This window comes from Adiantum capillus-veneris, chromosome 27, assembly GCF_014529385.1.
Source record: "Adiantum capillus-veneris isolate H3 chromosome 27, ASM1452938v2, whole genome shotgun sequence".
NCBI classification, from domain to species: Eukaryota; Viridiplantae; Streptophyta; class Polypodiopsida; order Polypodiales; family Pteridaceae; genus Adiantum; species Adiantum capillus-veneris.
In genome coordinates, this window is record NC_140957.1 from 30,105,803 (window position 1) to 30,121,846 (window position 16,044).

At 46.7% G+C, this 16,044-nt stretch overlaps 1 protein-coding gene across 1 annotated transcript in view; it reads right to left on the reverse strand.

Moving 5' to 3' along the window:
- Positions 1 to 421: 421 nt before the first annotated feature.
- Positions 422 to 16,044, reverse strand: part of LOC147421716 (josephin-like protein) — a 45,830-nt gene continuing 30,207 nt past the window's right edge. Inside the window, exon 2 of the mRNA XM_086503517.1 lies at positions 422 to 1,009. Coding sequence (XP_086359643.1) covers positions 557 to 1,009 — 453 coding nt within the window. The 3' untranslated portion in view covers positions 422 to 556. The remainder of the gene's footprint in view (positions 1,010 to 16,044) is intronic.

Consider the following 16,044-nt stretch of genomic DNA (forward strand, 5'->3'; position numbering starts at 1 on the left):
CACCCTCTAACTGGTATGGTATCCAAATCTGCTATTACACAAATCTGATGTTTGAAAAATTCTGTGCACGGAAGGTTCAAACAAGGAACTAGATATGTGGCTGAGAAAATCATGTTTTTTGTCTCGACAAAATCCATTGATCACATACCAAATACCATTCAAAGCAGTGTATGTAGAAGTCAGAACCGTGCAATGATGTGTGAAGCGGTTTCAGGAGTCGTCCGTAACCTCTTGAACAATTGTTCAACAAACTGACACTTTCTAATTGTTGTCTGTTTCTTTGTTTAGATTGCCTCACACAAAACCAGCTTCATGCCACTTCCTCAATTCCCAACATAAGCTGTTTAAGCACTGGACACACAAAGACTCCCGCATGTCTTACACTCTTTTTTCACCATGTTGCTTAGCTTTACCATTACTTGCTTAGATTTCTTCAACCTCAAAAATCAACCTCATGCCACTTCTTCAGTTTCCAACATGGCTCGTTTGAGCACTGGACACACAAAGGCATCCGCACATCTCTACTCTCTTTACATCACACTTCTTAGCTTTGCAATTACTTCACACTTCGCTCAATTTTGACCACACGGATCACTCTAGAACCAAGTTCAAATCTTTGGCTTATGAACTGCCTGACCCCATCATTGTTGCCAATGGCAATGGGCTCAGGCAGATCGCTGTCCAAATCAACCCAAGAACCATTGATTTTCTTCAAAGCAGCCCAGTGCCTGCCTTTCCATCCACCAAATCTCTGTGTTTCGTGATTGAAAATGAATCCAATAAGCATGGGGTCATCCAAATCTATAGCATTTGCACCCAACTGCTGGTTACAAAAGCTCATCTCTGCTCCTCGCGACTGTAGGGCCCTCGCAAGAACATTGGCATCGTAATTTCCAGTAAAAATGTTGTAGTGAGAGCTGATGAGGCGAGAAAAGGGACCACCATAATGCAACTCACGGGGCAGATTGCACGCTATGTTGTTGAGCTCACAACGGGTGAATGCCTCACTCTAATTATCAAAAATTAAAATGTAAGTACAAGTTTGAACAAAAGCTTCAAGGAAAAGATGACATCAATAGACGAACCACATTTTGTGCAAATATTGCATAGCATAAAGGCTTTCCTGCTCTGTAATTTGCGCAACAATCATATAATTGTTTGTCTGCTTAAAATGCATATTCTGTTTTTTTAAACCTATGTTTCCTTTAACTGATGCTCTTGCCTTTACCTGCTAACTGATCTTAGCAGATAAATCAACGGTACAAGGAACAAGAGTCCATAAACACAATCTGACACGAGTCCATATTCTGTTTTTTTAAACCTATGTTTCCTTTAACTGATGCTCTTGCCTTTACCTGCTAACTGATCTTAGCAGATAAATCAACGGTACAAGGAACAAGAGTCCATAAACACAATCTGACATGGTTGCATAACACAAAGAGAAGAGAGAATGTTTAACATTGTGATAAGAATGTAACAAGACCAACTTGATCTATCTGATGAGTCTTGAACTAAAGACCATGCACTTACGAGCAAAATGGGCTGATCAATATACCAAACTTTCCTGACAAAATGATTAGGCCCCAATTCTCCTATAATTTTCACCACAAACATTGCAAGAGCAGTCCCAGCATACCAAAGTACTCTATCCAACTCTAGACCTTGTACTCAAAATCTTTCCGAATGAAAGAAAGCTCCAACATGACTGCAACCTGTCATCTCTCCTTGAAACGAACAACGCAGGAGGATCTCCCAGCTACACGGACAGCCTATGGTGGACACGCGTCGGATGAACCACCTGACCATAGCCACCATTTGGCAACTCCCTCATGTAAGGGCCAACATCCGAGGACATAAGCATGCACCTGCAAGACCGGGCGTCCCATACCACCCGGCCTCACCTCCTCGAGGTGACATCGCGCACTCCTAGCCTCACGGGCTAACCACTGGAACTCTGTCGGTGGGGGTCGATAACTACAAATGAGGCCTTGGCCTTCTTTTACAAAAGTGATCAGCTACATTGGCCGTGTTCACGCTACAGCCGCCCGGACATTGGACACCCATCCCAACGGTGTCATAGACTAGATCCCCTCTCCTATAAGTGGGATAACATATTTCCCCCTTAAGAACCATTGATGTCCTCAATGAAGTGGGGATACTGACCTTTCAAAGCTCTAATTGATTCACAAGTAGCAAACTTTTCAAACTGACCCTTCCATTTAATTAGGTACTCATCATAAACACATCGACGCGAATGATGGGTACGGTGGTCTAAAATGGCCTCCTCAATTTAAATATCTTCCCATACACTTTCCTCGATAGACACAACAATGTCAGCTTCACCTAGTTTTTCTTTAAGGCGACTGACATAAAACACTAGATGTACACTAACATCCGAAGGAAGAGCCAAATTTATAGGCAACTTCGCCGATTTTCTTTGTGATCAAGAATGGACCACAAAATCGAGTTGAAAGCTTATAATGCTTTCCAATTCGCATAGTTTTGGAATCTTTGGGTACCTTCGGATAGACCCATTGTCCCACATCTAGAGTCCTTAGAGATCTCTTTCGATTAGTATAAGAAGTAACTCACATTCAAGCATTTCTTTCATATCATACAAGAAATCACAAGCTTTGCTATCTTTGACTTTCTCTAAGCCAATAGCACTAGGGGGATTTAGGCTCAAATCCATACATCAACATGAATGGGCTTAACCCAATAGCAAAATGCTTGCTACTATTACAGGAAAACTCTAATTGTGAAAGGTACTCTTTCCAATCAGATTGCCTATGAGAGACATAAGACCTCAACATGTCCAACGTTTGATTCATCCTTTCAGTTCGTCTATTAGACTTCGGATGATCAAAAGATGACATATTCAACTTCGTCCGAAGGTGAACAAACACATGTCGCCAAAATTGCCGATTGAACTTGGTATCTCGATCACTAACGATATCCTCTGGCAAACCATAGAGCTTATAAAATTGATACATGAATAAAACAGCCAAATCATGGCTTTTTACTGTCGACTTCATTGGTATAAATTTTGCCGTTTTTGTGAGTCGATAGACCACAACCCAAACGGCATCATTGCCACGACTAGTGTTTGGCAAACCAACAATAACATCCATAGAAATACTCTGCCACTTGGCATTACGGATTTCCAATGGTTGTAGCAAGCCAACTTTTCTAAGGCTCTCTGCCTTGTTGACCTGACACTGAGTGCATCTCTTCACATTGCTATCCATGTAAGAGGGGATCCTTGGCCAATAGAAATATCGTTTGGCCAATGCCAAAGTTCTTTGAATGCCACGTCACAATATTCGAACAAAATCCTTTGTCAAATCTCATCGATTTCCGGGACACAAACTTTTCCATTTTGTTGCTAAATTACCAGAAAAATAATTTTAAATGAAATAATGGATTTATAAGTACGAGGGTTTTCTTGCTTGGGACACTAGGAAAATAAATTATGAATGAATTATTGGAATTTTAAGTGAGAGGGTTTTTCTCACTAGAGTCATCCAAGTACAGATATTCCTTGTGCGTCATTCAGAGAAATGACGAGAGCACTAAGAACAGGAATATCTGTAAGACCACGAAGAACGGGTACTTCTGATGCGTCACATCGGATGGGTGACAGGGAGCATCGGGAAGAAGCATTCGACCATTCGGAAACGGACATCTCTAATGCGTCATAGGAAGGGTGACAAAGCATCGTGAAGGAGATTGTATCGTAAGTTCGGTAGGAAAGGACTAGGTGATGGGTATTCCTGATGCGTCACAAGATGGGTGACAAGGAAGGAAATTCGGAACTGTATTAGAATTGTGCACAAGGATGAGCAAGCACTTGAATGAAGATAGGTTCAGAGGAGACTTTGAGGAAAAACAGATGCTTTCTAAGAAAGCGGGTTGCTTTTCGAGAAAGCATATGCTTTCTCGCAAGGAACTCTATGTTTGCATTGCATCTGTGCATATGGTTGCATCCAGGGACGCCTAGGAAGTGTGGTGCAAGCATTGTTTTCAACTTATAAGGCTTTACTTAGCTTTTCACTGGTTCATATCATTTTTAAAAGTCGTTGGCCGCCCACTTAATAAGTGGCCACCTAATTAAAAAAAGCAACAAAACCCCAGCGTCCCCCACTCTCTCTCTTTTTGGCAAAAAAAAAAAGCGATATCTCCTCTCTCTATCGGAGGTGCCCCCCACCTGCCCTATTCTTGCGGGGAGGAACCCCCCATTCCTGCAAGCTGCTAGGAGCAATAAAAGCACACTCTCTCTCAGATCACAAAAAAATCCAGCGCTAGCAAGGAGGGGCTGCTGCAGATTTCAGCTACGAAGATGACGCCGCCGGTGATGCCCATGGCTGCCCCGAGTATACCGGAAGACGCCAACACCATGTAGACGAGTTCCATCGCGAAGAAGTGCGAAGGGAAAGTGTTTCCATCGCAGCACGCTGCTGTTTTCCTCTGTTTTTCAGTCCATAACGTCGTAGACGGGGCTGATCTACAAGAAGGAACCCCAGAAAACACCTCTTCTCTATGTAGGACTGGAAGAGAATGTTCTCTGCGACGAGATCTCTTCCGGGGAAGTTGCTTTTCGAGAACCAAGTTGCTCCGAGCATCGAGACTTCGAAGGTAACGTTTTTTCTTGTTATGATCTTTGAGCGTTTGTTTGCAGGTGTACTTCCTCTTCGTGAGGGAGTAGGAGCAAAGGAAGGCATAAGCCTCAGCAAGAGAAAAGCGCTATGAGGAACTAGAGCCAGATCAACCCAAGGGTTTCATACCCGAGTTTGGGAAGCAGATTCACGAATCTGAGAGCGCTAGACTCTCGGACTCTAGGAATAGAGTCGGAAAAGAGTTGCAACGATGCCATGCCTTGAATTTAGAAGGTGAGATCCAGAGGCGAGAACCTTGGTTCTCGAGGATTTGGAACAAGGAACGGAAGTTCCTTGGAATAGGGATCTATCCTAGAAATAGGAAGCCGAGGCTTCCAGGAACCATCGAGTCTTATTCTAGTGGTAATATGTTCGGTTCAAGTGCTTGTATAGACTTCTCCCCAGTAATAAAGATACTTTTACGGGCGGGGGACTGTTTTCTTGTTCAATAGAAGGGTAGACCACCATGTTCGAACATTTCCCTTAAAGAAAGAGGAAGCCCTCCAAATCTTAATGTGCTCTAAATAATGCCCTCCAGAGAAAGCTATATCAAACTGTTGTATAAAGGCCAAAGCCCTCGAAGCATCTCGGAATCTAGAAAAAGTGTCAAACTTAATTGATTTTCTACCTTCTTTAAATTCTCGAACTTTTTTGCTTTTATCTTCGAGGAAGTCATACTGATTGGCTTTATAGAAATGCTTCTTCTTTGTGTAAAATTTGTGATCGTCGGAGTCCGAACTATCTGAAGACGAGCCCTCTATAGAACTGTTCGAAACTGGGCGAAACTTAGGCTTCTTTGCCTTTTTCTTGCCGTTTCCGAAGCTTTGCTTTATGCTTCGCTTTTTCCCTTTCCTAACTTAGAAGAGCTAGAAGAACTGTCAGAAGAAGAAGAAGAAGAACTGGATACTCCTTCAAATCGCACACGCTTCTTCTGCTTTCTTGCCGAGGCAAAAGTAGATTGACGACCCAAATAACCCGGGAAGTCAGTTCCTTTCTTCTACTTTTTGTCGTGCTTTTTGGCTTTGTTGTTCGCGTCAAAAGCTAAGTAATCCACCACCTCTTCCAATTCTTGCTTTGTAAACATCCTCCTAGTAGGAGGTTTCAAACCGGGTGGCTCTGTGGCCTTCTGCCCCACTGGGTGTGCACCTTGTTGAAGGATGTCTAAGTCAAAAAAATTTCAAATTTCGGATCCTTCGCAATGTTGATCATCATCTTTGTTGCGTCGTCAACCAATTGTCGACGTTCCATCTCTACAATCTCTGCCTGAGTAGGCCGAGGTGGGCCGTACTCTCCATGAGAATCTTCTTCATGATCTCGTCCCGCATCCCCAGATGCAGAGGAAGTCAACTATTCATTGTTGGAATCCATAAGTGTCGCGAGAAAAGGATCAGATTTCTCGATAGAAGAGAAATTGGCCGCGCTCTGATAACACTTTAATCAAACTTGGACACTCCAAGTCAAGATTCTACTACGACACAGGAGAGATTCACTTCAAAATAGTTCACAATTCACACTTGATTCAACATGCCCCTGCAGAGTTAAGTGTCTAGAGATATTGGCCCCAAAGACTGGCACCCCTTTCAGTATTTCTTTTTGTATTAATCTGTGTTCAAAGTACAAGAGAGTGGGAGGGTTCTCACTCTCAGACTCTGCGTCCAGATGCTCTGAGAAGTGAGGGCCCTGCCCACTTATTTATAAGTTACAAGGGATGCCCACAAGCAGAGCCCCAAAAGCAGTAACCAAAAGCTTCTCCAAAAATAAAGCAACTGACCCAAAAGCCTTCGTAAAAATCAGCCAGCGAATCTACTTTTCCGTACGCTTTGCCACGTCATCAGCTGCGCAAAAAGCAGGTTTCCGTACGGATGCCACGTCAGCATTGTCCCCGCGTTTTTCGCCGGAAAATTCGCGACTGCCATGTCAACATTGTCTCCGCGTTTTCTGCTGCTGCTAGCATTGCGAGGGTGTCCGGGCATGCTACATCACCAGTTTGTGATAAAAGCAGGCTGATCTGCAAACACTGAATGTTGAATGCTGAATGCTGAAATACCTGGCATAGGCTGATGATGCTTGATGAAATACGCTGTTCTTGATGAGGTTCTTGCTGAGGAGAAACACTAGAGGGCCTCCTGCAGATTCTGCCTGTGCTCTCTTGGTTTCTTCTGCTTCTACTGAGTGACTCCAAGGTTTCTTTTATATTAACTTAGCAAATTTGCCCTACCCAGTTTCCCAACAAAGTCACTTATTAATAGTAAGTGAAAAATGGCTAAAATAGGGAAAATGGGTTCTATGCACTATACAATGCTCATGATGGCTACTGACTATAATGCTGATGATCATGTTGTGTTCAACCAAAGGATATGCAGCTACACTAAGTGCCTGGACATGCACGGCCTGCGCACAAGCTCACAAAGGTGCCAGAACACTTCCTAAGCTGATTTGAACCCTGGACGTGAAGTAGCTTGTCCACATGCACATTGGATTAATCATGCACATGACATCGACAATCGGAACGCAACTCGGTTCTCGAAAAGCAACTTCTTGGGAGAGATTTCTACACAAAGAACCTTCTCTTCCAATTCCAGGGACTACCTAGGTGCCGCTCCTGCATCCTCTATCAGGAGGCAATGCCCCTACATAGTCGCTTCGAACAGCAGTCAATCGTGTTTTCGATTCCTGGAAACGACTAAGCTCCTTGAGTCCAATGGCCACTCTAGTAGCAATGTCTCCCTGTGTAACCTGACTCTCGGTCCACAATGTAACCACCTGCTCTCTGAGCTCTGTATCTAGCAAAATCCTCTCAAGCATGCGTAACAACACTGCCATTCCTCTGCCTGTCAGCTTAGCTCCGTGCATAGTAGCATGGCTACCTCCAATCCTCTCAGAGGGGTCCTCCACTATGTTGAAGTCACCCCCAATGCACCATTGCTCTGCATGCGGCAAAGATTCTACAATGTGAGACCAAAACTCTGCACGTGCACTTGCCACATTGGGCGCATAGATGTTCAGGAAGCCCAAGAGGTAGCCCTCAACTTGCATAGTAATCCACTGAGCCTTGCCAAGCACGATAATACCTCTGCCCACAATGGCACGTTGCTAAGAGTCTGCAATAGTCATAGCCCTCCCTGGATACCACCAGGTACAAATGCAGCTGACCAAAATGTCTTATATCGTCCACGCAAAAGCTGACCACATCGTCTAATGCGGCTCTCACAAAGATGATGCTAATAAGATCAGTCTCTCCGTCCACAAGGCATCACTGAAGCTCCTGACGCAATCGACCCCGTTGGCGCTGAAACTGGGGCCCACCTAATCCCTACACGTTCCATGAGACAATCCTCATGGAGAACGAGAAAGAACTGATGCTGCAGCAGCAGCTAACCGCGCTATCTTCGAGGCTGGCTTGGATGGGGAATAATCCGCATCCAAGCGTCCCCGAGATAGGCGTGGCTACAAAGAATGTCTAGCCCAGGCCCAAGAAGAGCGTGCCGTGCGCAAGGCAACCTCCTCTGTCCGGGAGTCCTCATGTATGTATACATAGCATGGTGGGCTCTACGTGTCAGCAAAGAAGTGTACCACAATGTGTCTAGATCCTACTGAGTCTGGAGGTGTCACTGACTTGGCCAACGGCCACAAAGTCTGTACCAGGTCTATAACCCCCAGGTCTCCCATGTGGTGAGAGAACTCGAGGGCATGTGCCTGTAGCCACTCCATCACTGAGTCCAGAGTCCACTCAGGCTGGTCCCTTCCACATAAGAGAAAAGAGAAGCCAACCGCTGAGTCGAAGGCCTCTATCCCTCTAGCTGTAAGGAAAAGTACATGAACTCTGAAACAAGCTGCCTCAAAAGTCTGGTGAAGGGTCGCCGAGAAACCGTGCGAAGTCATAGGCGAAGAAGTCTCACCTATAACGAATGCCGAAGCTCTTCAATCCACGAGGGACCGCTACAAAGGGAGACTGTAACAAACTGCTGACGTGTCAAAGCCTAAAGAATGGAGTCGACTTACAGATGTGGCCGAGGGGCCTAAACCCTAATTTCTGCCAGAAACCCTAACTGGTGAAACCCTAATTCTGAAAACCCTAACCCTAAAACCTGCAAACCCTAATTCTCCCTAAAACTGCAAAAAACCTAATCCTAACCCTAAGGGCAATAGACAGATTCCGAAAATTGCACTGACATGATGACGTGGCAAGTTGTACGGATTTCCGCGCTTTGCTACGGATTTCCGTAAATTGCGCTGGCAGCTTTTTAGCTTTGCTTTTGAACCAGAAACTTTTGAGTTTTAAAGGCTTTTTACTGTAACTGCTTTTCAGGCCAAGGGCCTTTAAATATGAGGCTAGGGCTCATTCTCTGGCATGCTTCCTGAAGAAGGTGCAGAGTCTGGAGTATCGGCTTGTACTGTGTTGATGCAATATAAAGAAATACCGAAAGGGGCGCCAAGGTTTGGGGCCAATACTCTCTGGGGTGGAATTCCGCCACTCCATGTCACGTGTCGTCTCTCTCTCCATTTCAGTTCAGTTGTTATTTGAAGTGCTTACAGTTGTTCAGTCTGTTCTTTTCTATTGGCACGTGGTGCCCGCCTTGTGACAGAGACGTCTGCACCAAAAGGGGGGTTCGCAAGAAAGGCTCTCCCTCTCTCGCCAAGGGACTCATGGCAAAAGTGTTTCCAAGAGATCTCCTAGCAGATGAGGAAGGTCCCACCCCATGGGTCGGTTGCGGGGTAGGAATGGGCGGAGATGTGGAAGCAAGGAGGGAAGTGAGAGAGGGGGGGCGGGGAGAGGCAGAAGGAGAGGGGGGAGGTGGGAAGGAGGAAGGAGGCGGGGGGGAAGAGGCGGAGGAGAACTCGGGGGGAGGAGGGGCTGTCGAAGGTGAGGCTGAGGTGAAGGGTGGAGTTAGAACCTCATCCTACTAAAGAGGGTCGAAACGGTTCCCTGTGGGAACTCATTATTGTTGGCTTGGAGCCTGGCAACCACCCAGAGGGACAAGCTAGCGTGGTGGCCCCTATTGACCCCGACCACGAACCTTGCCGCCACCCCTCCTCTTCCTGAGCCCCAGGCTCGGAGGGTAAGTCTGCCTAAGTACCATGTGACTCTGTCTGCCTGCTGCTGGCCAACAACCCTAGGAGGTTGGGGTGGAGCCTGAGGTGAAGGTTGGAGCCACCTCCGTGGACACGCCTTCGTAGGATGGCCCATCTGACGACAAATGAAACACTGATTCGGGAGGCCTAAATACTCCACACTTTGGCAGAGCCAACCACCACTCACCTGAGGTAGTAGAATGACCTTCGGGAGGGTGTGGGTGTCCCGAACCAGAACACGTACTGTGGAAATGCCAACTGCCTTGGCAGCTAGGGAGGCTACCATGCGAGGTGTCTCCAGGACAGTCCCAATATCTGAGCCTATCTAGCATAGGAGCAGAAGGTACTCCCTCCTCAGACCGGGGAAGCAGACTCAAATGGGATGGTCTGCCTCCGCGACAAGAACGTCAGTAGCTTGGTCAAAACCATGGCGCCACTATCGAAATGAGCTCGAACTGCTCGGATGGCTAGGGAGCTCATCACAATGACCTTGGATGCCATCTCACGCGTCTCAAACTCTATATGGTAATAGCCACGCCCGAGAAGTTGAACGTCGAGGATCTTGCCTACCTCTGCTAAAAGGCGGGCCTAGAGGAGATCAGGCACCTCTCGTCTGCTACCTAGGTCGGGTGCCGATGGTCTTGCAGATAACGGAGGTCGCTTGGAGGCACTCCACCTCTATTGCGAGGCTGATCACTTGCTTTGTCGGCGATAGAGCAAGTCGGATGGTGGGCTCTGCAGGGTCGGGCAAGGGGGCTTCTGGAGAGCCCCTCTGGGGTGGAGCATGAGCCTCCATCTATGTCTGCCGCTGTGATGGAAAGGGGCCGAGTGGAGACAACCCTCTCAAAAACCTGGTGAGTAGAGTCCCAAAAAACACCACTGACAAGGCTAAACAGAGCGAGGTCTGAAAAGGGGGAGGGGGGGACAAGGGAAGGTGCGCAAAGGGGGGTAGACGAGAAGGCGGGCTGAGGGGAGGCGGGGGCTGAGGACAGCAGCGAGAGGGATGGGGGGAGCAACGCGGGGATAGGAAGCAGCGAGGGGGCAGCACGGGCTGTGGGGAGGCCAGCGCGAAGAGGCTGAGGGTGGGCGAGCACAGCAGGCAGCAAGCAAGGTTCCTCGTCATCGCAATCTCGTTTTACAATGGTACCTCTCCAAAACCCCTCATCTCCTCGTAATCCTTGATTTCTTTGCTTACCTTTGGTAGTGAGTGATCCCTAAGACTGTCATGATTCCTCTCATTATCCACACAACAATTGAAAATTGGAAGCCTGCTTTCCATCTCTACTTCTTATCCTTGTGTAAGTTGAGCCATCATCCATGACCTTTGTCTCTATTCGAGTAGCCGTGATATATGGCTACCCAAGGATAAGAGGATAAGTTGACATCTCCTGCACAAAGAAGTTTTGCTCATCTTTTACATTCCCTATTGTCACCTTCACAGTTGAACAAGCTCTATAGAGATCTCCACGTAAGTTATTTGCTGCTCTAAACATCCAACCATGGTCTGTATCTATAGGCCATTTTCCCTTCATGTAGAGGCTTTTGGACATTAGATTGATTTGAGAGCCATGATCTATCAATGCAAACATATGGCTCCTCAAGGTCACCCAACTTCACCAAGTTTTGTCTTGTAGCTCTTGCCCAATGAATTTTGGAGTAGTGGCTTCCATGAGTGGCTTCATCTTCATCATCATCAATCACAAATGGAACATGCTTTGCTTTTCTAGAGGACTGAAAGCACCCAACCACACTATCATCTTCACATTGCTTTGCTTGAACATGTTGTGAGAGTGCGTGTGTGTAGAAGCGTAAGAGAGAAGAGGAAAGAGAGAGAGAGACACAAACGCTAGATGTAGGGAAGAGCGGGCGATCAGCCCCCCTGACTACCATGAGCAGAAGACCCAATACACAATGACTAGATGATGGAAGTACCCCCCTGGGCCCCATAAATAGGTGCCCAAGGGGAGGTAGGGCAAGGCCTGATAAAAATCCCCACGACCCAACACGAAAATGATATATGGAAATATATGAGGGCGCCTGAACAAGGTGGGCAGCCGCACAGTGCAGTCTAAATGCATATGCAAAGGGTGGCCAGCCCGAAGGCACACTAGCCGTAAATGTATGCCCTAGACCTGTGAAGCAGGAGAGTGTTGTAAGTTTAATGCCCCCTCTCAGCACCTGACGCTGAACAAACCGCGTGAAGCCGAAGATGTGAGGCAAAGTATGAAGATGTCTGCAGCAGTCTGGGATGTCCCAACCGCCAAGAAATCTCCGTGGAAAGATGCCGTCACGAGCAGTGTAGCAAACTGTTGTGCTTTGCCGATACATGGTGAAGGTACTGAATGAAGGCCTCGAGCTGAGTGTGAAAACAACTTCTTGTCGTGAAAGAAGTGCCAACAGACCTGCAAGTGTCATGCCAAATAGGATCTGTGGTGTCTGGAGAAAATGGGCAAGCCCAGGAACCATCATGAGAATGATCGGAAGCCTGTCAATGCATGAACCAATAACCCAATGTGGCCACGTGGCTAGGCTGTGTAAAAACACCAGAAAGGCCAGATGTAGCAATCTGCGCCATAAACGTCCTCCGAATCAAGGAAAGCCAGACTAAACAGTCTGCACTGTAGAAGCTACCTTAAGCTGCAGCAGTGGCCGATAGACTATACGAACCACCACCGGATGGTGTCCTGTCAGTAGGTAGGGTAATCCAAGATGAGGAGAAAGCCAGACTCAACAGTCTGCACTATGAAGGGCCTCTGAGAAGAGGTGTGATCAGACCAAGCTGTCTGCACCGTAATCATCCTATAGAAGTAGGGAAGCCAGACTCAGCAGTCTGTGCTGTGAAGATCCTCTGAGAAGAGGGAAGACTAGACCAATCTGTCTGCTCCGTCTTGCTTGTATCTCCTGCCTCCAATCCTCCGGTGTCAACCAAAACAAAATCCACGCCAACAACGCCATCAAATCGCAACTCAGTGTGGCTCTCAATGTGAATGAGCTTGAAATGACGTACCGCCTAGGTCGGGGGATAAGTCTGCTGCAAGGTTACCGAGGGTGAGTGTAAGCAACTCTGAAGGTAGCAATCCAAATGATCAAGAGTGTGGAAGAGCAACTGCACTACCATCCAAGCCAAGCTCCGGGTGACTCCGGATGTAGTTGCGGAATGATGCCTGATCTCCCGCATCTCGCGGGTAAACTCTCCAAGAGAGTCCAGAGCACTAAAGTCCCACTCCAGTCTATAGATCCAAGCAATGAACCTGTCCAAGAAGAGATCCAAGACCTCTCCCTACGTCCATGTAGATGCTCCTATGTAAGCAAGTAATCTGACGTGTCGAGGTCAAGTGGTAAGTGTCTGTCCACCCAAGATGGTGGTATCTTCTCTGGGAATGTCGGAATCCCATATGTCATGACCATGGTCATATCTCGTGTGAACTCCTTTGATGAGTGCATAGGTGTGTCCATAGCATACCACAAGTCGCCACCCCCTCTGGAGTGCGCAACCGTCGAATGATGGCTGGAATGAATGGATCTTCAAGGATCGTACGCCCGTAGATGATCAAGCCGATGTCGAAGATACCGTGTACTGCAACAATCACTGAGAGACCGCAAGGACCACCACCGGATGGTGTCCTGGCAGGAGGTAACTTCATGCTCTGTGAAAAACACAAACCATGTGGCTGCTGTCCACCCAAAAACAAAACTGCGAGGTGGTGAAACCGCCACTGTCCAGTGATTTTCAGCGTGCTCGTACGCTCCCGGCATGTTCCGAAGCTGTAAGGTGCAGCAGAATGAATGTTTGAACTTTACTCAAGATGAGCGCTCCGAACTGTGCTCAAGGTTCCTTTTGTTCTTATGGAAGGGACAGCCTTCCGTTCTTAATGAGAGAGTGCTATGATCACAAACAAAGTGAATGGACACTGTGCGTGCAAGTGTATGAGACTGAGAGATAGAGAGAGAAGAGAATACAACACCAGAGACGTTGTGAAACCCTCCTCCGAAGGCCCCACTCTCGTCGGCGAGAGTGGTCTACTATTGATTGCACAAACTGGTACAAAGTGAATGCATGTGACTGATGCAAGTCTAGGCTAGATCAATGACGACGATGAGGATGGCGAGACCCATCTAAGGGCTGAAAACTGACGCTTTCTGCTGTCCAAAAACGCTACTGGCTGAAATCTCAAGCTGATTTGCTGCTGTCCCAAAACGCTAATGGCTGAAATTGTCTGGCACCACGAACGCTGATGTGGGCTGGTCTTTGCGGCTGAAATCTGTTGGTCTTTAGGCGTTCAAAGGCTGAAAAACTGCTGGTGCTGTATCTGCTGAAAACACCATGCAATGGGGCGATTTGGGCTTATGGGAAAACACTAGGCCATGAGGTTGTCTTGCGATGCAACTGGATCAAAAACACTAGGGCTGAGGTCTTCTGGCGATGCTAACTTGCTGATGAAAAACGCTAATGCTTGGGGAGTCTTTGCTTGGAGAAGAAAATGCCACCAAGGGTTCTTGCTGAGAAGTTGCTTGTTGAGCAATGATGCTCCTGCTGTCTCTTCTGCCAATTAGTGCTAGTCTAGGTTTGCTTATATACAAACTTACTCAATTTGCCCTACCTACTTCGCAACAAAAGTCACTTAAAAATAATAAGTGAAAAATGTCAAAAATAGGGAAAATAGGCTAAATGCACTGGAAAATTCCCCTGAAGGATTCTGATGGATTCTGATGGGAATGCTTATGATCATGCTGTGTGCAACCAGAGGGTATGCATCTACACTAAGTGTCTGGGCATGCACGGTCTGCGAACAGACTCACAAAAGTGCCAGATCACTTGCTATTCTAAACTGACTTGACTGAACTGAACCCTGATCATGCTGTAGCTTGTCCACGGACACATAGGGTTGGATGTGTCACGTGACATCCTCTCCTTTTCAAAGTGAGGTACTGGTACCGAACTATATGGCGTCGAGGGAGGGAATCCTCGAAAGGACTCTTCGTCGGCTCACGCTGAGGTGTGGGTCGTGCGATACTTGAACTTCATAAAGGTCTGCAACGCTTGCTTCTTTGGGCCGCGCCGAAAGCAACACAAAGTCTTCTAAGTCTCCTTCAATGCTTCAACTTGGTCTAGAGTCATGCTTCTTTCTCCTTCAAGAATCTCCATGGCTGAAAATTCCTGAAACCACTTCCAACACAAAAACATGAACATACCCATTCCATGTAAAGTGAGTGGAAAAAATATTGTCGTCTTAATAGACTGTGCATGCAATGTAGATGAACAAAGAGATGGAGTGCCAAACCGTTCACCACACACACGCAAACAATGAGATCGAATCTTTCTTTGATGATCTAGAGCAATCAACTGTGACAATTCACAAGGGAAATGCCCATGCTTGGTGCTCATGCTGTCTTGTGCTCGTTCGACGAATGTGTCATGCCAAGGAAGAGACAGGGAATGTGACTTCCTTACATACATACTTTTCAACTTTTCATGAACAATCCGCAATATTCGTGCTCATTCATGAGTGAAACGTGCTCAACATACAATATGTCATGCCTACGAAAAGGGATCACATAAAGATGCTGACGAAAATACATGAAACGAATACGAATGAAACACTCGAACAATGCGTGCGTATGAATCATGCGAACACATAATACTTCCTCTGAGGGTTCTTTGGACCTAGGCTCGAGAGCCAAGATTGGTTCTTCCTGAAGGGGTGCTTTGGACCTAGGCTCGAGAGCCAAGATTGATCCTTCGTGATTGATCGAATTCGCAACGAGGTTAGCTTCGCTAGAAAAAGCATCAACTAACACATCATCCTTGTGAACAATCACATCATCTTCATGCAAATCATCATGCTTGTGAGAAATCACATCTTGATCATGCAAATCATCATGCTCATCATTATCATCCAAATCATCATGCTTATCTTGTGTGTCATGCTTTGGAGAAGAAGAGACTGAGAGAGTCTCCTTCTCCTGAATCCATTCATTGGGCGGAAAATACGTTCACTTTCAATGCCAAAAGTGACTCTCCCATTGTCATGCGTGGAGAGCAAGTTGTTCATTCTCCCTCTCTCATTGCTAACGTGCAGACGAAGATTGAACGAGAGGGTTATGCTCACGAAACCATCGAATGCCCAAAATCATATCACATCCTGAGAGAGGAGAGACAAAAAAAATTCTACGGAAAGCAGCTTTTTGAATTGTAAACAACACATCAAGGCACTCTTTCGTTATGAGAGAGTCCATACCGGGAGCAAAGCCAGAGACCTCGAGAGGAGATTTCTGACGAACCTCTAGGTGGGCTTTCTCAACAAGAGAGGGACTA